General features: G+C 51.2%; 2 protein-coding genes and 1 long non-coding RNA gene across 4 annotated transcripts; 2 read left to right on the top strand and 1 right to left on the bottom strand.

Annotated features, from left to right (window-relative positions):
- The first annotated feature begins 292 nt into the window (after positions 1-292).
- TBCCD1 (TBCC domain containing 1) lies at positions 293-9716 on the top strand. The gene is made up of 7 exons (XM_030227310.2): positions 293-649; positions 751-900; positions 2368-2734; positions 3728-3914; positions 4928-5425; positions 8492-8660; positions 9221-9716. Exons 1-7 carry the CDS (start codon positions 305-307, stop codon positions 9239-9241), a joined length of 1737 nt encoding a protein of 578 aa, XP_030083170.1. The 5' UTR covers positions 293-304; the 3' UTR covers positions 9242-9716.
- Positions 1692-2357, bottom strand: LOC127059918 (uncharacterized). The gene is made up of 2 exons (XR_007778267.1): positions 1921-2357; positions 1692-1882 (listed from the first exon to the last, which is right to left on the bottom strand). It is a non-coding gene; the product is annotated as an uncharacterized LOC127059918 (long non-coding RNA).
- Positions 9717-9828: 112 nt separating the features above from the next.
- On the top strand, positions 9829-17411 carry CRYGS (crystallin gamma S). Of its 2 annotated transcripts, none has more exons than XM_030227223.2 (3): positions 9829-9837; positions 14730-14976; positions 17149-17411. In XM_030227223.2, exons 1-3 carry the CDS (start codon positions 9829-9831, stop codon positions 17409-17411), a joined length of 519 nt encoding a protein of 172 aa, XP_030083083.1. The 2 variants fall into 2 exon arrangements, with proteins under 2 accessions (XP_030083083.1, XP_018768698.2); XM_018913153.3 differs by lacking the exon at positions 9829-9837 and adding an exon at positions 11466-11486 and having other exon boundaries at positions 14730-14972; positions 17139-17411.
- The last annotated feature ends 4633 nt before the right edge of the window (positions 17412-22044 follow it).

Here is a 22044-nt window from a genome sequence, read left to right as displayed (position 1 = left end):
TGGGAGCGCGGGGTGTTCCACGCTAGCCAATCCGAGCGCGCCGCCGAGCAACGCCGGCCAATGGGCTGCTCACACTTCACCGCCGCCGGCCAATCCCCTGCTGGAGCATCGCCGCCTACAGCACCGGCCACGCCCCGCCGCCTTCCCAGGGTGACTTCCTTCCGAACAGCCAATCAGAGAGCGCATCCTTTTTTCCCGCCCCCCCGCTGGCAGTCTCAGCCAATGGGCGACAGCTCCCAGCAGGCGGGAAGGGTCGTATCTATGGTGCCCGCGGCGGAACCCGGAAGTGGCTGCGGTGGCGGCAATGGCGGCGGCGGCGGCGGGGCCGGTGCGGCTGTGGGTGCGCACGGAGCCGTTCCTGGTGGGAGCGCTCCCGGTCCCGCCGCCCGCCCGCCTCACCCTGCACTATCTGCGCAAGGCGGCCGCCTACGCCCGAGCGCGGGCGGACCAGGGCTGCTTCCCGCGGCTGCGCTGGCCCTGCTGGCGGCGCATCGCCTGCGCGAAGCTGCAGCTGAGCGTAGACATCGCCTGGCTCTACTTCGAGCTCTACCGCGGCCTCCTCGGGCTCGCCCCGCCGGTCCGCCTGCGCTGGGCCGAGGCTGAGGCGGCCTGCACCAGCGCCGAGGAGCTTGAGGAGGAGCGGAGCAAGGCAAGAGCCCGGCCCAGGCCTAAGGCAGGGGGAGCCCCGAGCCCGCCTAGGGGGGAGCCCGGCCCAGGCTGACTCTTGTCTGTCTCTCCCGTGCTCTCCAGCTGTCCGTGGACACTCTGCAGTTCCTGCTCTTCCTGTACGTGCAGCAGTTCCACAACGTGTCCCTGCGGCGCTCTCTGCTCGGGGACGAGTGGCCCAGCCCCAGGACAAGGTCTCCAAGTCTGACAGGGAATTCGGCCACCGGGAATAAGGTACTCGTGCCTCCGGGATTGTCCGTGTGCAGGAGTCTCTTCGCTCTGGGAAATGCCCTGAGGGGGCTGGGGAGGGGGCTGGTTTGTTCCTGGGAGGGTTTCATCTGTGAGCAAAGCTCCAGCTGCAGAACTCCTGTTCCATAGTAAACGAAGTGAAGTTGTTGTGATCGCTGCAGTTTATAAAAAGATTCTTTAAAGTTTTCCATGAGACTTTCCTGGAGTCCACAGCCGACTGAATATTCCCTGAGAGTCTTGGTAAGTCTCCTTTTCAGAAGCAACAGCCTTTTTTGTTAGACAAGCAGGGAGCTCTCCTCATGCTCATAGTGCCTTTCCCATGATCCAGTGTGGAATTTTGATTCCAGGGCATTACACTCTGTTTCTGAGAGGGGAGTTGATTGCTCAGCTGTAGATCAACCACATGGAAATGCTGTTTCCTTTTAAAATACTGGCAGGTATTTAGGAAGGAGTGAGTTGGATATGTCCTGTGGGCAGCTGTGTGTGGGGGGATGCATCACAATTTGCAACCCTGTGTAAGGCCATGCCAGCCTCTGGAATTCTGGCACAGATATGCTGCTGTGAGCAGGATGAGCTGGTGAAATGTAGCTTGGGGCAAGCTGGAGTGATTAAAAATAGGAGCTGGATAACTTTATCCTGAACTGTTGAACAAAAGTGGTGAGGACAAGGTGTAATCACAGCCTTGTTCCTTCAGCAAAACTCAACTTTATGAAGTTCTGCCAGAATTGCAGTCTCCTGCTTTTTCCTTTTAGAATTTGAAATAAGGATTCTTTCAGAGGGTTTGGTTTGGTGGAGAAATGACCCTCTGCTTTTTATCCTGGCACTGAATCCTGGCTGCAGGTCTGGCCCAGCTGCAGGGATTTTCCATTGGAGCAGCTCCAAGACCTCGAGTGTCAGTTATTGATTTGTGTCCTCCCTTTGAATGCCAGCAGCAGTAGCCTGGGTTTGTGTAGGACTGTAGAAGATCCTGGTACTCAAGTACCAAGTATTTCTAGAATGAAATACTTGGTACTTGAGTTGGAATGAAATGTTTTGAGTTTTTGGGGGGAGGTGTCTCTCCAGCCTTGGGAGAGCAGAGCAACAGGAATGAGCACTGTGCTTGACTGGCTTTCCTTCTTCTAGAATGATTCCAAGCAAGGATTTGTATACATGATGTCCATGGAGTTTCTCAGCTTGGAGAACTCACCCTCTTGTGTGTTTTCCTGCCCCTCCAGAACTGGAATGAATACTTGGTACTTGAGTTGGATTGAAATGCTTTATTTTGAGTTTTTGGGGGGAGGTGTCTTTCCAGCCTTGGGAGAGCAGAGCAGCAGGAATGAGCACTGTGCCTGACTGGCTTTCCTTTTTCTAGAAGGATTCTAAGCAAGGATTTGTATAGCATGATGTCCATGGAGTTTCTCAGCTTGCAGAAGCTGAGAAGCTTCTCCCTCATGTGTTTTCCTGCCCCTCCAGAATTGGAACGACCAGGAGCACCTTGACTTTGTGCAGAGCCATCTCTTGGATATCTTGGAGCTGCTGCTGGAGCCAGAGCAGCTCTCAGCCTCTTCCCATTCCAGCTGCAGCAGCCTGGTGTCCTTAGAAGCCGTGTGTGCCCTCAGCTTCCTGCTGGAGGGCACCGTCAGCAATTCGGGCATGGTCCGGCCCCTCCACGAGCTGGCACTCAGGCAGCCCTGCCATGGCCACAATGGGTATTCCAAGGGCTCCAGAACCTTCTCCCTGCCCAAGCTGGAGAGCTGGCTGCGCTCCTCCCTCACTGCCAATCCCTTGGGAATTACTGCTGGCCTCAAGGCTGGCAAGAAGCTCGCATGGGCACATAAAGGTGGGGAAAACTGCTGGGAAGGTGTTCTTAGATAGACGGGAATATGGGGGGACACTGGGATGTCGGGAGGGACATTGGGATGTGGGCAGACATTGGGATGTGGGGGGGAATAGAAATATGTGAGCAAAATAGAAATATATAGAAATATACAGAAATATGGCAAGTACGAGTATGGAAAAACAAAAGCAGAAGTGCACAGAAATGTAGAAAGAAATAGAAATAAATATATAAAAATAAATATAATAAATAATAAACATAATAAATATGATAAAGATAATAAATATATTTAGAAATAAATAGAATTACAAAAGTGTAGGGAAATAAAAAAATAGAAATAGAGAAAATTAGAAATACAGGAGAAAAATTTAGAAATACAGGAAAATAAATCTAGATAAATAGTATAAATAAAATTTTAAGAAAAAAAATACCCCAGAAATGAGAACTCGGCTCTTGTTGCCTACCAGGGATCTGGCAGTGGGGTGGGACCTGGTCTAGGTTTCCTTGTCTCTAATCCAGCCCCTCTCCTTCAGGGACATGGCAGTGGAGCCAAGGCACTTTCTCTCTTAGGATAAGGAATTTATCTCAGTGTTTTGTTTCCCTGACTGCAGGATCCCAGGAGGGGCAGGATGGGGAAGGGCTTAAGAATTGCATCCTACAGGGAGCATTTCCCTTTTAAAAACACACAATTCCTGCTTAAAACCTACCCTCAGGATCTTCCTGCTAAGCTGAGTCTTGTGTTCAGCAGCAGGCTTGTGGAACTGGAGATTCTAGAGCTCGTGGGAGGCTTTGAGTTCTCCTAAGTAATCTTGAAGTGGTTTTGATCCTTCAGTGTCTCTCAGTTTCTGAAATTCCTGGTGCCTCGTGCTGCTGACCTGCCCAGGAGGCATCAGGGATGGTATGAATGCTGTGGGATGTGCCATCCTTGAACTGTGGGGCTGATTATTTTCCTGAGGGATTGCTGCACCCAGAACTTCTGTGGGCTTTGTTTTGCAGTGGAAGGAACAACCAGGAGAGCCAGGATTACCTGCAGTGCCCGGGTGGTGCCAGAGGTGTCCCCCCTGGTGCTCATGAGCCAGGTGTACAAGCAGACTGTGGCCAAGAGCTCAGACACTCTGGTGGGGGCTCACGTCAGAATCTATCGCTGCAACGAGTCCTTCATTTACCTCCTGTCCCCTCTGCGGTGAGTTTGGGTTCTCCTGGGACACAGCTGCACTCCTGGCTGACCCTGAGTGTGTCTGGAGACCAGGAGGCCAGTGGGATCCTGGGGGGTGTTAGGAAGAGCATTCCCAGTTGTCACGGAGTGATCCTGTCCCTCTGCTCAGCCCTGTGAGGCACAGCTGGGGTGCTGTGTTCAGGTCTGGGTTCCTCAGGAGGGGCAAGGAGCTCCTGAGAGGGTCCAGTGGATGGTATGGAGATGGTGAAGGGAATGGAGCATCTCCCTGATAAGGGGAGGCTGAGGGAGCTGGGCCTGGTTAGTCTGGAGAAGACCAGACTGAGGTGGGATCCCATCAATCCATACAGAGATCTCCAGATGGTGCCAGGTTTTGCTCAGTGGTGCCAGTGACAGGATAGGGAGCAATGGCCATAAACTAAACCACAACAAGTTTCACCCCAACCTGAGGAAGAACTTCCTTCCAGTGCAAGTGCCTGGGGAAGAGGTGGAGTTTCCCTCTCTGGTGACATTCCAAACCCACCTGGACACGTTCCTGTGTCTCCTGCTGCAGGTGACCCTGTGGTGGTGTTCACAGGGGTCCCAGGACAAGGGAAGAGAGGAGAATCTTGATTCTGTGTTTCAGAAGGCTGATTTATTATTTTATGATATATATTATATTGAAAGAAAATTATATGTTGAAACTACACTAAAAAGATGGAGGGAAAAGGATTTCATCAGAAGGCTAGCAATGGAAAGAAAAGGAATGATAATAAAATCTTGTGACTGAGGAGAGAGTCTGAGACAGCTGGACAGGGATTGGTCATTAATTAAAAACAACCACAAGAGACCAATCAAAGATCCACCTGTTGCATTCCACAGCAGCAGATAATTATTTTTCTTTTCCTCTGAGGCTTCTCAGCTTCTCAGAAGAAAAAATCCTGGCAAAGGGATTTTTCATAAAATATGTCTGTGACAGTGACCCTGCCTTGGACTGGATGGAGGTTCCTTCCAGCCCTGATGGTGCTGTATTTCCTTGGCAGATCCGTGACCATCGAGAAGTGCCGGAATAGCACCTTTGTCCTGGGCCCTGTGGAGATGTCAGTCCACGTCCAGAGCTGTGACAACATCAAGGTCATCACCGTTTGCCATCGCTTGTCCCTTTCGTCCACCCAGGGCTGTACTTTCCACACTCTGACACCCACGCAGCCCCTCATCCTCTCGGGGAACCAGGCAGTCAGCTTTGCCCCTTTCCACACCCATTATCCCATGCTGGAAGACCACATGGCTCAGGTGGGCTTGGCCACTCTGCCCAACTACTGGGACAGCCCCATGCTGGTGTGCAGGGACAGCGGTGACACCAGCGTCTTCCGGCTCCTGCCCCCCTCAGACTTCTACACCTTTGTGATTCCCTTTGAGATGGAAGGAGACACCACAGAGACCCCAGGGGGGCTTCCCCAGGAATACCAGGAGGTGCTGAGGCAGCGGGAGCATCAGGTGCGGCTGTGGCAGCGCATGGTGAAGGAGGCAGGGCTGACCAGGTGAGTGCCCCCCAGGAAGGGCAGAGCTCAGCCCAGTGGACAGAGGGTTGTGTGATGGGGTTCCACAGAAATCCTTGAAGGGCTGGCTTGGGTTGTGTGAGCCATGTCTTGCAGGCCAGTCCTAGAGCATTCATAATTAGCAATCCTGGGATTCTGCTTGGTGATATGGGAAGACTAATGCTCACAGGCATAGCTCAGAGTTGTAGAATCCCAAAATGCCTTGGGTTGGAAGGGACCTTAAAGCTGATCCTGTTCCACCCTCTGCTCTGGAGCACCTTCCACTATCCCAGGTTGCTCCAAGCCCTGTCCAGCCTGGCCTTGAACAGTCCAGGGATGGGGCAGCCACAGCTTCTCTGGGCAACCTGTGCCAGGGCTTCACCACCCTCACAGGGAAGAATTTCTTCCCAATACTCCATCTAGCCCTGCCTTCTGGCAGTGGGAAGCCATTCCCCTATGTCCTGTCACTCCAGTCCCTTGTCCCAAGTCCCTCTCCAGCTCTCCTGGAGCCCCTTTAGGCACTGGAAGGAGCTGTGATGTCTCCCTGGAGCTTTCTCTTCTCCAGGTGAACACCCCCAGCTCTCCCAGCCTGGCTTCAGCTCCTGGAACACCTCCATGGCCTCCTCTGGATTCCATCCTTGTTATGCTGGGTATCCCAGAGCTGAAGGCAGCTCTGCAGGTGGGGCCTCACCAAGTGGAGTGAAGGAGGACTGTCCCCTCCCTCACCCACGCTTCTCCTGAGGAGGTGCTTTCTCATGGCTGTATTTTCCCAGCTTGTGAGACTCCAGGAAAGCCATTCCCAGATGCTGCTGAGGTGAGGGATCCACCCTGGCAGTGGATTGGGCCAGGGCTGGGTGTGCACCCTGAGCTGCCTGGGGTCCCTCCTAGCCCAGCCTTCCCCTTGGGATTGAAGCTGTAAATGGCTGTCCCAGCCCTTGTTGGAGTGAGCTGGGAATGTGCACATGGATCATTGCAGCAGTTCACCTTTGGGCAGTAACTTTTAAATTCCTCTGGAGCAGATCACATGGAATCCTCTGCCCAGCTTCCTTGGGAAGCACAGAATGGGGATAAAACCCCATTTCAAATATCAGTTGTCCTTCCCAGGCTGCTCCTTCCCTCTACAGTTTTGGGAAGGAGTTTGGCCTGTCAGAACCTTCCTGTTAAAGAAATGGGAGGAAATAGGGATGATGTGCTTAGATTTGCCATCATCTGCTGCAGTTACAGGTGGCAAGAGCTTGCTGCTTATTCCATAAAAGGGGGAAAACTCTGGCAAGTTTAGAAGCTTGTTGAAAGGAAAGTGGGCAGCTGACAGTGGAAAATGTCTGTTGTCTCCTGCAGGCAGGGAAACAAGAAGAGAGACAAGTAGGGAGCTTAGAGCAAACAGGATATCAGGCTTGTAGAAAGAAAAAAGCTGCTGTGCTCGAGTGGGGAGGTGAAAGAGAGTGTTAGAAATAAGAAGACATCTTTCAAGAAGTTGAAGTTGTCTGATTGAGGAAAGTGGGGCAAGAAAAGAATGTAAATCCTGCCAGGCTGAAAGTAAAACCCCCGTAAGACAGGACCAAGAAGACAGCTTGAGGAACAACTTGCAAAAGCATAAAATCCTGTTTATTCATTTTTCTGAGCGTATCAGACAGAAAGTCTTTCAGGGTCAGTAGCAGATCAAGGCAGAGAAAAAGCTCTTGGAGAAGATAAATCCACAAGGGAAGAAAGAAGTGGCTGCTTTTGTGTTCACTGGGGAGGAATTTGGGTTAGTTTGTGTTCCAAACCCCTGCTTTGTGGGGAAAGCCTCAAATGGAAGAGAACATACAGACATCAGCCTTAACTTGAAAAAAGGGTGTGGATACATGGAGCCTGTCAGAGGGTGAGTGGGACAAAACGGAATAGAATGGCCTGAATTGGAAGGGACCTTAAAAACCCAACCAGATTCCACCCCCTGCCATGGGCAGGGACACCTTCCACTATCCCAGGATGCTCCAAGCCCTGTCCAACCTGGCCTTGAGCACTTCCAGGGGCCAGGGGCAGCCAGAGCTTCTCTGGGCACCCTGTGCCAGGGCCTCAGCACCCTCACAGGGAAAAATTCCTTCCCAGTATCCCATCTGACCCTGCTCTCTGGCAGTGGGAGGCCATTCCCCCTTGTGCTGTCACTCTCCATGTTTCTTGTAGGTCCTTCAGGCACTGGAAGGCCACAGTGATTTCACCCTGAAGTTTCTCTTCTCCAGGCAGAACAATTCCAAATCTCCCAGCCTTTCCTTAGAGGAGGGGTGCTCCATCCCTCTGGTCACCTTTGTGTTCTCCTCTGGAGCTGGTTTTCTGCTTTTCCCAGTACAGAATGGGGTCAGCACATCAAATTAGGAATGGGTTCAAAGTAAACCCACCTAAAATCTCCAGAATATTGAAAAATGTTCTTGTTTCATTGCTGTTCAGAAATGAATTGTGTAAACTCCTTGAAAAAGTCCATCAGGAGCTACTCAACTCCTGTGCCACCTTTGGCTTAACAAATTCCAGATGTGAGCTGATCCTGGAGGGCTGGGATGCTGTTCTGGAGATGCTTTTAGGCATCTGACCAGTGCCAGTTAGCCTGAGCTGAGTGGCCCACCCTGTTAGGCTTGCCAAAAACACCCCAAAAGTTCATCAGGAGCAAGAGGAATTATGTGAGATGTGTTTATAGGTGCATTTTTTTTCCTGATCTCCATCCTCTCTGGTGCTGTCAGAACAGAATTTTGTGTCCTTAGTGCTTAAGCACTGGCTGCTAATATTAGTCTTCTCCCTTTTCAGGCAGTTTTTCAGCTGAGGGGAAAGTGGAGGCAGCCCTGGAGCAGGGTGGTTGTGATAGTGGGATGGGGGATTTTGTATGACTTCTCCAGGTGCTCCAGGTTCTGGCTTTGGGGTTTGTTATCATCACATTCACTCAGTAAAAACCTTTTCTGGTTGTCTCTGCAAGATTCAGGAACCAAGCCTGGCTCTTCCTGATCCATCTGGAGGCTTGTTTGGATAGTGAAGACGTGAGAAGTATAATACTGTGAATAAATGTGATTTTTCTGTATTTCCCTGCTGCTGTGTCTGTTTCAGGGATCAGAGGAAAGAGTTCCAGGCTGTGGTAGAAAACAAATTCTATGAGTGGCTGGTTCAGACAGGGAACAAGCAGCAGCTGGACAGCCTGGTGCCTCCTGCCCCGGCCTCCAAGCAGGATAACATTCCTGGCCAGGATAACATTCCTGGGCAGGAGAAGGAAAGGGAGGTGAGTAAAAGGCCTCCTTCTCTTGCTTCTTCTCCCCGCCCTCCCAAGAACTGTCCCATGTTGGTGGGCACAGCCAAGGTAGGAGAAGCAGGAGTCTGTGGGAATGTTCTCACAAGAGCCTGACATTTGGGTTTAGTTCTTATTTTCCTGCCAAAACCCATTCTCAGCTGAAATCTGTGTCTTCAGCATGGCCTTGTTGCCAAGTTTGATTTCTTGGAGGCATCTGTAAGGCAGATGGGCATATTGCACATAATGTGATCTAAAACTGATTGGAATAGCTGCACTTTCAAAGAAACTTTGTGCATTGATGTCTACCCATCTCACTTTTTGCTAAAGAGAGTTGAGTGAGACTTTGGATAATTCTCACAATAAGACTTTAGATAATTCTCACTCTTCCCAAGCAGAAGGGGATTAGGAGCTGGAGACCTGCCCTTATTGTGCTCTTCTGCCATGGCATGTTTCAAACCATTAGAAAATTGGTTTATTTTTGATTTAGCCTTTGAATTCCTTTTTCTTTGCTGGTGTTGGAAGTAAAATTGTCTCCTTTTATTTTGTTCCAGAGCTCTGGGAGCAGCCAGTGATGCATTCAGCCCAGTTCTCATTAAGACTTTGTGCCATCCCACCTGCTCCCACTGGATCTGACACCCAGCCCTGGTGTGGATGGGACTGCCTGGCTGCTGTAGGATTCCTGAGCATTGCTGCTTTCCCAGGAATGTGCTGTAGCCATCCTGTTGGTGAATTAGAGGTGCCTGGCACTGGAGGAAGATGAAGTGTGCCTTGTTGCAGAGCTGTCACAGCAGTTAGTGTCCATGTGTCCAGCATACCAGGTTTCCTGGGACAAAGCTGGATGCAGGCCCTGGGCATCACCTGCATCCTCATGGTACAAACCAGTGGTGCTGTTTTTATAAATGTGAAAAAGAAATGTTTAATTTTTTTATGAATGAAATCAGTTTGTTGGGTTTTTTTTAATATGAAGATGGCACTTTTAGAAGATAAATTTTTTTATATGGTTGCATTGTTTTGATAAATGTCAATAAACCAGATTTGGTGGATAAACCTGGCACGTGTCTTGGGGAAGGGGTTTTACCTGTACAATTGGTCTTAGGGGGACACAGCATCTTTTCTCTTAATGAAATGTGAACCTGTCAGAGAGAGAAACTGCTAATTTATGGGGAAAGTGGGGCAAAAAACTGATATAAGTCCTGCCAGGCTGAAAGCAAAACTCCTGTAAACTTCAGCCATGCAGCTGGAGGCTGCCCTGGCACAAAGTTTTGATACAAGCCCTATTCCTATCTCTCATAATTTTCATAAAGATTATCAGCTTGAATAAGCACCATTCTCATGTGCTGGTGGGATGTGTTTTGGGGAGATGTGCTCGTAGCTGAGCACTTAAATAAGCTTGGAAAATAGGCAAAGGCATTGCATGGGTGAGTGGAGGCAGCAGCTGGTGGTGCCTTGGGAAGAGCTCTCCAAGCTGAGAGTGAGGGGAAGGCACGGTGCTCTCGAGTGCACAGCCCCAGAATTCCTCTGAAGGTCTCCCTTGACTCCTGGGCAGGCAGGTGAGCTGAGTTTATTATATTTTTTCTATTTATCTAAGATGAGTTTATTGTATTTAACCAACCTCTAAAGGAGGGATATGTGAAGTAACCACAGCTTTGAGTTGTGAACATGCTGATCAGAACCCAGCTTGTGCATGAACTGTGATCTTCAGGAGTTAAAAACAAAATCAATCCAAGTGGCCTCAGTGAGAGCAACAGCTCTGGGTGATTCAAGGCTCCTAAAATGGGAAGGGGAGCAGCTGCTGATTGTGTGTGCCCCAGGCTCTCCCATCTGCCTGCATTTACAGAGCTGCTGTTGCGAGAGTGCTTGTCCTGACAGATTTGAAAGAGGGGCTGTGTGTTTCGGGCGCTGCTGTGCCAAATTCGTGTCCCTTTGTCTCACTAAGCCTTTGGGCTGGGGCACTGAATAGCTGCAGAGGTGGTTTTTCATAATGCACTGGCGGGGGGGTGGCTGTGGAAGCCAGTGATCCTCGGCCTCCCCGCTCCCAGGGCCCAAGTGTGGCCGAAGAGAAAACTCCTCTGCTCCAACCTCAGGTGCTGGGCTGAGAGTTGGGGTTGAATTTGTGACACTTGAAGAGACAACCAGAAATCTGAGCATCGTTTGATGTGTGAAATCACTCACTTTGTGGGGAGTGGGGAGGTGGCCACACATCCTTCTTTCCCTCTGTGTCAGGAGGTATTTGGAGCGGTGTGGCTCCAGCTGAAGGTGTCCCAGGAAAATCTGCAGCCTCTTTGAGAGCTTTCAATGCAGAGCTGGTCTTTGCAACCCTCTGATGTCTGCTCGGAGCACTTGTTTGTCATTCCTTAACTGCATCCTTCACTGCACCAGAACATTCCCTGATGAATACCATGTGCCCTCCTTACAAATAGGGTGGGTCTCTAAGAGCCAGTGAGGATTCCTTCTTGTTTAACAAGCTTGGAAGGGAGGAAGCTGCCAAACTACCACCTGTCCTTGGCAGGGGGCTGCGTGTTTTGAGTGCATTTGGCAGAGTTTTGGTGTTCTGACTCAGCAAATGGTAACAAAGGGAGGATGGTGAAGCCATCCTTTATTCCATAATCCTGTTTGCTTTTCTGGAAATCGGCTATAGCCTCAGAATCACTGACTCAATTTTTGGATCCCATTCTCATGACAAAGCGGCTGTCTGGTTTAAAACAAGCCCGTTATAAAAAGGGCACCTCGGATCCTGGCTGTTTGTAACAGCTGCTGACGTTCCTCCAGCACACGGGAGCTTGGCTGGAACGGAAAATGTCCAGAGCTGGAACCAAGGTAAGTTTGTTTGCAGTGTATATTCATAATTTTGGCTAAAAGTGCAGAATTTTGCAGGGATGAATTTTGGAGAAACTTTTTTTTTTGTTCTGCTGACAGCTTCCCCCTCTGTCAGTGTGTGGGCAGGGGGAGATGCTTGAAATCCCTCCTAACATGGAGGGAAGCTGGAGCTGAGCCCTCCCAAGTATTTTCCCAGATTTTGGATGGTTCCTCTAGGTGTGGCTCTGCCAGAGGATGGAGTCAAGCGCAGTGACTGGTGAGAGCATTTTGGAATGGTTCTAAATCAGCAGGGTCTGATGCCTTGTGAACTGGGGTGGAGGGGCTGTGCCAGCCGGGAATCACTGCGCTTGCAGAGCGAGGTCTCATGGAAGGCTCCCTTGGAGAGAGCCTGACTGCCAGCACTAGCAGAGCTGCCACATCCCTTTTCCATGGTGGAACAGAGGGTATGCTGGGACAGAAAGGCTCCATGGATGGCCATAGCACTGGAGAGAACAGTGTTCCCTGAGGGGTGCACACCAGCCTTGGGATTCAGTGCACTCGGCAGGGATGAACTGAAATCACAGAAGGAGGTAGGTTGGGAAGCTCAGCTTCAGCTGTAGTGACATCTCAGGTGGGGATCCAGCACCTCAGGCTTGGGTTTAGCAGAGCTAAGCTGGGTGATCCCACAGAAGTTGTACTGAGTCTGGGACTGGGCAGGGAGAAACAGCTGGGAAAGGAAAGGAGGGCGAAGACTTGGGCCAGCATCCCCTGTGGAATGCCAAACCCTGTTAGGAGGCTGCAGGAAGAGCTTCATCTGAGTTTAGCTTTTGGGCTGGATTCCTTTCAGCCTGTGGAGGCTGTGAGACCCAAGGGGCTTTGGAAGCACAGTGGGTTTGGAGGCACTGGGCAATGCCACAGGAGATCTGGTCCTGGCTTTTCCGTGTCCTTTGGCTCTGTGGCTCTCAGGCTGTTGGGCTGGGAAGCTGAGGAGGGAGTGCTGGTGGAGCCTGGATCCCGGGGTGATCCTTTCTGTACCTAAACCTAAAAAAGGTGCTGGGGATCTGCAACTACTCCACCCTTGAGTCTCCTGTCAGCTTGGAAAGCCTTGAACTCATTCTGCCTTTCCCCTGCCAAAAGCTGTGTCCCCTCGGAGTGTGCCATGGGGAATTAATGGAATATGTACTACTGGGGGGCAGCAAGATGGCCAGGAGGAGTTATCTCCTAGTTCTCTCTGCTGTGCTCTTGTTTAGCATATTCCAGAGAGAAGAAAAGGGTAAAGTAGGGAATTAAACACAATTTCTCACAGCACCGTGAGTGATCTGCCCTGGAAAGGGATCTCTGCTGACAGAGGAGGCACTGCTGGATTTTTTTTGTGAGTTTCCTTCTAGTTAAGCTACTGTTGAATAGAAATATGTGATAACTCAGGTGACACGACCAAAGTGAATGTTTTACATTCCTGCAAGGAAGATCTGCCCTGGCAAATGTGGTATGTGCCTAGTAACCCCCAAAAGGCAAGGTTTGGGCACAGAGAGGTTAACAAGGGAGTGCTGGGAGCAGAGCTCCTGCAGGGTTTGGCTGAAGGAAAGTGATTTCCCTGTGAGTGAGAGGGGCAGAAACAAAGCTGCAAATCTGGAATTGGAATCTGTAATTACTCCATGAGTGAAAACATCAACCTGCTCTGTTGGTGCCTGAATCCATGCAGGAAAGCTGGGAAGCAAAGGTCTGAAAGGAGCTGAGGATGTGTCTGAAGGGCTGTGCTGGAGAACGGGTGGGGAGGATCCCTTAAATTCTGAAATTAAACCAAGGAGCAGGTTGGACACAGTTTTGTAGGAACAGCCATGTGCTTAATGTGCCTTTGGATTTCTTTGGCTTTGGGATTTTATAAATACAGAGAAAATCCCCCCCCTGGAAACATCAGGCTCCAGTTTGGTTGTGTTAGGCTGGGTGGGGAGGGAACATCACTGAATCCCAGAATGGTTTCAATTGGAAAGGACCTTAAAGCCCATCCAGTTCCACTCCCCTCCATGGGCAGGGACACCTTCCACCATCTCAGGTTGCTGCAAGTCCCATCCAAGCTGGCCTTGAACTCTTCCAGGTTCCCTCTGCCCAGAAAGCAGATCCACACTGGGTGGAGTTCATCATCAAGCATGTTGGACAGGAGTGGGACAGGATCAGAGCTTGGGGACAGACGTTGGAGAGAGGGATCAGCCATCCCAGCAGAGGATAATGCTACACTGGGAATAAATTAATCCCTGCAGAGGGTTTTCCAGGGGTGCTGTGGCTTTCTTGACCACTGGCTTTAAGAAGAGGGTGACTGGTGATGCATGACTGCAAAACACAGCAAGCAGAGCTTTGAGTGTTGCCATTGGGTCAGGCTGGCAGATTTTTTGGGTGATACCTTTAGGGACAATGATCCAAAAGCAGGATCTGGAAAAGGCAGTGGGCTGTGGCCAGGAAGACCTGGCCAGTGTGGTTAACTGACCAAGAGTGGGAAAACAGGAGCTGGGCATTTCAGTGCTCTCCTTTCACAGCCCTCATTCACTGCTGGAAAGGTCGGAGTGATTCCCAGCTCTCAACTGAAGGTGGGAAGAGCTTCCTCAGGATATTAGGGGATGGGTGGTTTCGTGTGCACCAGCTGCTTTGTGATGGCAAATCAGTCCTTGGAATTAAGAGGAAAATAGCATTATCCTAATAAATGTCCAGTAACAGGCCACAAAATCAAGAGCATGAATCCTCTGGCATGATCAGTCTGACTCCCCAGATCCCTTGGTCAGGCTGGTGGGACACGCTGACCAACCAGCTCCAGTAAAACTCTGGCTAGTTTAATTTTTAGCACAAAACAAATGATTAAAAATAAAAAGTGAGAGAGTTATCCTGGATTTGTGTTGAAACACTGACAGTGAATGAGTTTTTGAAAACTTGTGACTCTTTACAGAGTCTCGACACAGTTTAGCACTGATTGGCCAATAAGTGAAAACAACTCACCAGAATCCAATGAAACAATCACCTGTGGGTAAACAATCTCCAAATACATTCCAGATGAGTGAAACACAGGAGGATCAAATGAGATAAGAATTGTTTTCTTTTTCTCTGAGGCTTCTCAGCGTCCCAGGAGAAAAATCCTGGCCGAAGGGATTTTTTCAGAGAACGTGAATGCCACACTCGAGGGCTCTTCTTTCAGATATTTCCTGCCATGATGTGGCTGGAATATGGAGATGTTCTGGATGAGGAACCTCCCCTCTCTGCCCCATCTGCTCGTTTCAGGTCACCTTCTATGAAGACAAGAACTTCCTGGGCCGTTACTACGAGTGCGACAGCGACTGCCCCGATTTCCACACCTACCTGAGCCGCTGCAACTCCATCCGTGTGGATGGAGGCACCTGGGTGGCCTACGAGAGGCCCAACTATGCTGGGAACATGTATGTGCTGAGCCACGGGGAGTACCCTGACTACCACCACTGGATGGGCCTCAACGACCGCCTGGGCTCCTGCAAGTACATCCAGATCGTAGGTGTCACCCCTTGCCAGGGGATGCTGCCAGCTATCCCATGGTGGGAGGGTTTCACGTGGGGGAAGGTGGTGTTCATCTTCCTGGGGAGGCACACACGGGGGTGGCTGCAGGGGTTTGCTCCCACGGTCCTGCTCTGGGAGTAGCAAGGTGTTTGGTGTGGGGAGAAGGTGAATGTCTCCCAGTCTGGATTGCAGTGAGAAAGGGCAGATTTGTGGTGGTGTTCACAGGGGTCCCAGGACAAGGGAAGAGAGGAGAATCTTGACTCCATGTTCCAGAAGGCTGATTTATTATTTTATTACATATATATTATATTAAAACTATACTAAAAGAAGAAAGGATTTCATCAGAAGGCTTGAAAGGAAAGGAATGGAATGATAATAATATCTTGTGACTGACCAGAGAGTCTGAGACAGCTGGATTGGGATTGGCCATTAATTAAAAACAACCACATGAGACCAATCAAAGCTGCACCTGTTGCATTCCCCAGCAGCAAATAATTATTGTTTACCTTTTGTTTCTGAGGCCTCACAGCTTCTCAGGAGAAAAAATCCTAGCAAAAGAATTTTTCATAAAATATGTCCGTGACACAGATCCCTTTGAGTGTGGGTGAGTTTCCATAGGTAGTTTCATCAGCATGTTCCTTTAGGGATTTCAGTGTCCAGGCAGGCTGCTCCAAAGTTTGCCTCTCGCCTTTTCCCTCATGTGTAACCGACCCAACAGGCTCAAGGCCTGTAACAGTGGAATGAAGGTTTTGCAGGAACATTTGGAATGAGGGGAAGTTTCCTCTCCAGCAAGTCAGGACTCCCTCCTGATACAGGGAACTGAATCCGTGTGACCAAACCCTTCTGGGTGTGGAGACCAAGCCCACAGGCAGCCTTGGAGTGCCCAGAAACAGGAGGGATTCCTGGAGCCCTCCTTGGCCATGCTTGGAGCAGCCTGGTGCCTCCTGGTGTGAGGAGGGCACAGGATATGTGCTCATCCCCTCCTAACTGATGATGGGAGAAAGGAACAGAGGGAATGATCCTTTTGGGAAGCCTATGGGGAGGAGCATCCTTTAAAACTGTGGATGAAGTGTGGATTGGTGGTGGTGCTGCTGAGGTTTTCCAGTAGTGGGGCAGACTCTGGTGATCCATGGGTCTGACTTGGAGCAAGGCTGTGAATTTCCACTGCATGGAGCAGATCTCACAACTGAGAACGGGTTCTGCTTTTCTGCCTGGGAGTCTAACGCCCCTCTGAGCCTGTTCTGGCTTTGAGCTGGGTCTAAATCCCTTTTCATGGGGCAAGCACAGTTTCCAGCCCGTTCAGAGCACTGGCTTGGCTTAAGACATGGAGCCAAAATATGTGTGAGATGTAAGAGCGGCACAGCTTCCTCCACCAGGATGAAATGTGGGAGCCTTATCCTGCATATCCACCTGGTCCTGGCTTTCCCCTGCCCTGCGGAGACCCCGAGACCCCGCAGAGCTCGGCTGGGGAGGGCTGGGGAGGCGGGGGAAGAGGTGTCCTGGCAGCTGCAGATCCGGCGCTGCCGCGGTGCCTTCGGGCAAGGAGCGCTTCCAATCCCGGTGGGAACCAGCGCTGCCTCCGCAGCAGCACGGCCCCGCCGGGGTCAGCAGCTCATTAAACTCCTCTCCGCCCGGAGGAGAGGGGACTGGAGGGGGTCTGGCTCGCTGATGCTCACGAGGGGCACTGAGGGATTCAAGGCTGCCCGGGATAGCGAGACCGGCACCGCTGACTCAAGCTTATCCCTGTTCTGTGCGTGAGGCTCTGTTAAAATTTACCCTAGCTGCTTCTCCCTGTGCTTTTGGAGGCTGAGGTGAGATTTCAGCCGTGTCCTAGTGTGCTGGGGGTGGTTGGTACCTGATTTGACTCTGGCTGTGCCCAACTCTGCCCCCATGTCAGAGCTGGAATGTGTCAGTGCCTCCATCCGATGCTCTGGTTGCCAATGAAGTCCCCCAGAGCAGCTGTGGCTGCCCCACCCCTGAAGTGTCCAAGGCCAGGTTGGAGGGGGCTTGGAGGAACCTGGGATAGTGGGAGGTGTGCCTACCTACTGCAGGGAGGTAGGACTGGATCACCTTTAAATCCCTTCCAACCCAAACCTTTCCAAGATTCTATAATTTTCTCTCTCCCCACCCCTCCCCCCCCCCTTTTTTTTTTTTTTCTAGCCAAGCGGAGGCCGAGGCCACATCCAGGTGTTTGAGAAGGGAGATTTTGGCGGGCAGATGTTCGAAGCCACCGAAGACTGCCCCTCTATCATGGAGGAGTGGCACATGCGTGAGGTGCACGCCTGCAGGGTGCTGGAGGGCGTCTGGGTGTTCTACGAGCATCCCAACTACCGGGGCCGGCAGTACGTGCTGCCCAAGGGGGAGTACCGCAAGCCCGTGGAGTGGGGCGCGGCCAGCCCCGCCGTCCAGTCCTTCCGCAGCATCTCCGAGTGAGCCAGCCCCGTGGAGGGCTGCCACACCCCCCCAATAAAGCAACTGAGTCTCTCAGCTCCGCCCTGTCCTCCTTATTCCCGGGATTTGCGTGCGACATGTCCTGCCTCGGGGGAGCTGGGGTGGAGCGCAGCCTTCTCTGCCTGATTGTCACCCCCTTCCCCATCCCCTGCCCTTCTGATCCCGGGGGAGCTGGGGTAGAGCAGAGCCTTCCCTGCCTAATTGTCACCCCCTTCCCCATCCCCTGCCCTCTGTCCCACTGTTCCTCTAGGAAAAAGCCATCCCCAAGCTGGAGTTTGTGCTCCAACATTTGGCCATCCCGGTGGAGCAGTGGCATCACACATCCCTGGGTTCCAGTTTTCCGTGGTGGCTGTGGGTGGCTCGCTCTGTCGTGTCCCTGTGGAGTCCCTGCCTGCTCTGTTGTTGGTCCATGGTGGTTTGGGAGAAGGGAGGAGGTTTTTGTCACAGCCATGTGTCCTCCTGGACACCCTGAGCAGGCAGCTGCTGTCCTGGTACTGGATGGGTTTGTGCTTCTTGTGATGCACGGGGTGACTGGGAAAAAATGGAGATCCCAGATGGAGCAGAAGGGGGACAGCCATAACCTCAATGGGGAATGCTGGGGACACTGTCAGCATGTCAGGTACAGGATGTCCCCTGGAGGTGTGAGCCAAGGGATTCAGCTGCTTAAACTGGGGCTGGGCACTGCATGGAGCCAGGAGCTGGAAGCAGGAGAGCAGGCTGGGTGTGGGATAGAGGCCGTGAGTGCCTCTGGGAGATGGCTGCTGAAGGCAGGAAGAGCTCCCTGGACACCTGAGATGTGCAGGGAGTACAGGGAGCTCCCAGTTAGCCCAGTTTGCTGCCAGGAACATCCCATTTTGCCCGGTGCTGCCAGAGGAGAGGCAGGTCCCAGGCACAGCCTCCCGGGCAGGAATAACTGATGGCTGGGCACTCTTCCCCTGGGAACCCCAGGGAGTTGTAGCCTGTTTGCACATGGAGCTGAGGGGCTTTGGGACAATGAGGCTGGAGGTGGAAGCAGAACCCTCCCTGCCATGCTCTGCAGTCTCTTCCCCCTGCTGTATGAGGTTATTATGGAGCAGGGAGCCAGGGGAAGGGATGCTCGTTAAGGCACAGGGCTGTCATCTCCTGGGAAAGCTGCTGCTGGTGGGGAATGGGAAGGAGCTGCCAAGTCCAGCCCCCTGGGCTTCCCCCAGCACAAAGATCAGCTGAAGAGTTGCCTTCCCCTCTTCTTCCTCTCCCTGCTGTCATCCCCTCCCTTAGCACCCTGCCCCTTTCCAGCCTTTCCCTGCAAACTGTGATGCATCTTCACCCACTTCCATCCCTCCTCCCCATCATAGATCAGCAGGACAGTTGGGTTTCACTCTATTTTTCCCCATAATATTTCTCCAGGACCAACCCTCAGCTCCAGCTCCCCTTTTCCCCCTAGCAAAGCTCTCCAAGAGCAGCAGCTTTAGCACATCCTGGCTCCTGTTTTTTTTGCTGTCCCTGTTGAGGATGGAAAATCTGCAGGTAGGAGCTCCACCCAGTGCATTTCTAGCCACCTCCCACCCTGATTTTGGGGAAAGTCCCCCATCCCCATCGCACATGCCCTGCACTGGATGGGTTTGGGATGCTTCAGCTCTGCTGCTGCTGGTATGCATCCACCCCAGAGCATTGGAGGAACCAGACCTGGATCTGGTTTGCTCTTAAGGTAACATTTTCCCATGTCCTACCCTTTCACTGCTGATCTCCCCACTTTTAAAACCCAATTATCCCAAGTCTTCCCTCCTTCTCCTTGACCTCCAGGCTTGTTGTGGTGTTGTGGGTCCCCAGGATGAGGTGAAAGATGAGAATTTGACTCCAAGTTCTCAGAAGGCTGATTTATTATTTTATATTATATTAAAAGAAAAAAAGTACTAAAACTATACTAAAGAAAGAGAAAGGATACCTCAGGAGGCTATAAAAGAATGAATAATAAAAACCCGTGACTGACCAGAGTGCTGACACAGCTGGACTGGGATTGGTCATTAAGTTAAAACAATTCATATGCTGGGTAAACAATTCTCCAAATCACATTCCAGAGGAGCAAAACATGGAGAAGCTGAGGCTTCTCATCTTGCCAGGAGAAGAAATCCCGGCAAAGGGATTTTTCATAAAATATCACAGTGACACAGGCTCTTGCCCTTGGGTGAACATTTTGTCCTCAACATTTGCAACTGACACAAATAACAATAAACTGCTACTTGGGTGGTTTTTTTACCTGTAGTTTTTATTTTATTGCTATTCCAGATGACTTTTTCCATTTTTCCCCTGCCACAGCAGAGCAGGGTGCCTGTGGAGATGAGCGGGGAGCGCAGCAGTGCGAGCCCAGCCGTGCTGATGCCGGGTTTTCCTTGACAGCTAATTTCCATTCCCCAGTATCAGGGGGTCTGCTCTGGTAATTGGCATGCAGATTGTGTCCGTGGGCCTGTTAGACACGAGCAAAGCTCTGCTGCTAGGAATAAGCCAACCCCAGGCTGATGGATGGGGTGTAAGGAGGTCAGGGGGAGAGAGAATTTCTAGATGCCAGCGTGCACACACCTACAAAATTTCCCATTCCATGCCCTCCCCCCATCCCTACTTCTTTATCCAGCAAACTCAAATCTATCATATTTCATTGAAACAAATCCTGCTCCATTTCTCTGTCTTTCCCTTTTTCCCTCTAAGGGAAATGTGATAGAACCTGCTCCTGGATTTAATGAGAAGATGGCATGGTGTAGCAGGAATTAAAGCGGTGCCATGCTTCATTAGCAGCTGGGGATCACATGGAGCAGGCCCAGATGTTAATTACACTTTGGGAATTAATTGGTATAAGGTATTCTTCTCCTCCATCATCCGTAATCCAGTGGGTGTGTGAGGACTTCTGGAAGCAAAGACCTCCAGGCAGGTGTCTGTCTGTCCCTCCTCCTCAGCCTGCCTAGCACCGGCTGGCTTGGAAATTTTGAAGTCACCTTTATTTCCATCCCCTTGGTGCCCAAGGACCTCTTGTAATTTTTCCCTCTTTTCCTTCCTGTGCCTCTCTCCTCCAAAATTTTTCTCCAGCTGCTGAGGAAAGCAGGTCTGGATGGGATGAGCCAATGGTGGGAGGTGGCACTGCGTTGAAGGAGGAAAGAACATCTCCCTCAGAGCTGGTCATCCCCAGTGGATTCCAGAACATCCTGGTCCTTTCTCCTGCTCCTTGACCTGTCCTTGTTGGCCCATCTCTTCCCTCCAGCTCTGGAAGCAGACAGGGGAGCCTCAATCTGCCCCCACAGCACTTCTGCTGCTGAAATCTCCCCAGTTGTCAAAGGCCAATGGTCTCCAGTTTCTTCCCTTTTCCATCTTGGGTCCAGCCAAAAAAAACACAAAAGCTGAGGGGGTGTTATTTTGCCAGAGAACAGAAATTATATGCTTGGAAATGAAGAAGGTTGTTGCAGTAGAGACAGGCACGACACACAGAGAGCATCACCACACAATCAGAAGGCTTCCACCCATACAGAGTAACACCTCACCAGTTCAGAAGGCTGCAAGGGGCTACCCTTCTGCTTCCTTAGCCCAGCCTTTTATCCCCTCCTGTTAATGCACTGCACCTGTGTGCCCTCTGCTCCCTTTGGTGGTTGCTCAGTGCCCCTGGGCACTCCATGGCTCATTGCTGTCAGTGCTGCTCACCTGCTGCTCACAGCTGTAGCCCATTAGGGATGAGGCTTGGCCCCACCCCCATCACCACAAACTCTGTGCCTACAGAATATTCCTCTAAATGCTGCAAATTTGCTCCTTTCCTGAGCTGGCTGCTGGTGGCCCAGCATGGGGTATGGATGTCACTGTGATGGAGCAGCACACCTCTGGGATCTGGCCAGGAATTTACTGCACAGCCCCAGTGGGACACTCAAACTCAGCTCTGCTCTCCCTCTGCTCCCAGGCCCTGACAGTGGGACACAGCCACCACAACCAGCCCAGGCTCCCATTTTTCCTCTTCTTCCTGAGGTCCTCAGGGCTTTGTGTGTCTTCCCTTGGTGTTGCTGGTGCTCCTTGGTCTCAAGGTGTCAGCCCCTTGATGCATCTTTGTTCTGCCAGCAAAGATCACTCCTGGATGAGAGCCACTGTCCCTTCCTTCCCCTCCCTGGGAGGGCTCAAAAAGTGTGTGGATGTGGCACTTAGGGACAGAGATGTGGCAAAACAGAGCAATTCAAGGCCACTTTGGTAGGAGTTAAAGAAAAACAATGTTTTCAAAACTGCAAAATTAATGGGTTTGGTGATGGATGGAGAAAGAAGAGGAGATGTTTAATTCTTTTGTTTAAAGTTTCTTGATTTTAGGTTTAGGGTTGGACTTGGCAGTGCTGGGAGAACAATTGGTGCTTTTAAGGGACTTTCTGTGATTTCACAATTCCATGATTCTATGGGAATCAGGGATTCATCCTCCACCTCAACCCCTGCCTGGGCAGCCTGAAGATGACTGCAGCCCCCACTTTGGTTTTGGCAAAAACTCTTTCCAGGTGTTGTTTTTTTCTCTGTTTTATATGTGACTCACCCTGTGCCTTCCCTGTTGGCCGTGGCTGAACTTTGGTTTCAGGGTGCTCCTTCCATCCTGCTCTGAGCCTGTGGGTGATGCCTTGAGAAGGCT

The sequence above is a fragment of the Serinus canaria genome, chromosome 9 (genome assembly GCF_022539315.1).
Source record: "Serinus canaria isolate serCan28SL12 chromosome 9, serCan2020, whole genome shotgun sequence".
NCBI lineage: Eukaryota > Metazoa > Chordata > Aves > Passeriformes > Fringillidae > Serinus > Serinus canaria.
The sequence above is the reverse complement of the archived record's forward strand: the minus strand, read 5'-3'. Positions and strand labels throughout refer to the sequence as shown.

What these genes read in the sequence shown, in the direction of transcription:
- TBCCD1 (XM_030227310.2), top strand. Translation starts at nt 305, where the DNA reads ATGGCGGCGGCGGCGGCGGGGCCGGTGCGGCTGTGGGTGCGCACGGAG. An exon ending in TTGAGGAGGAGCGGAGCAAG is followed by an intron (nt 650 to 750) that starts GCAAGAGCCCGG and finishes CGTGCTCTCCAG; the next exon opens with CTGTCCGTGGACACTCTGCA. An exon ending in TACCTCCTGTCCCCTCTGCG is followed by an intron (nt 3,915 to 4,927) that starts GTGAGTTTGGGT and finishes TTTCCTTGGCAG; the next exon opens with ATCCGTGACCATCGAGAAGT.
- CRYGS (XM_018913153.3), top strand. Translation starts at nt 11,466, where the DNA reads ATGTCCAGAGCTGGAACCAAG. An exon ending in TGTCCAGAGCTGGAACCAAG is followed by an intron (nt 11,487 to 14,729) that starts GTAAGTTTGTTT and finishes TGCTCGTTTCAG; the next exon opens with GTCACCTTCTATGAAGACAA. An exon ending in CCTGCAAGTACATCCAGATC is followed by an intron (nt 14,973 to 17,138) that starts GTAGGTGTCACC and finishes TTTTTTTTCTAG; the next exon opens with CCAAGCGGAGGCCGAGGCCA.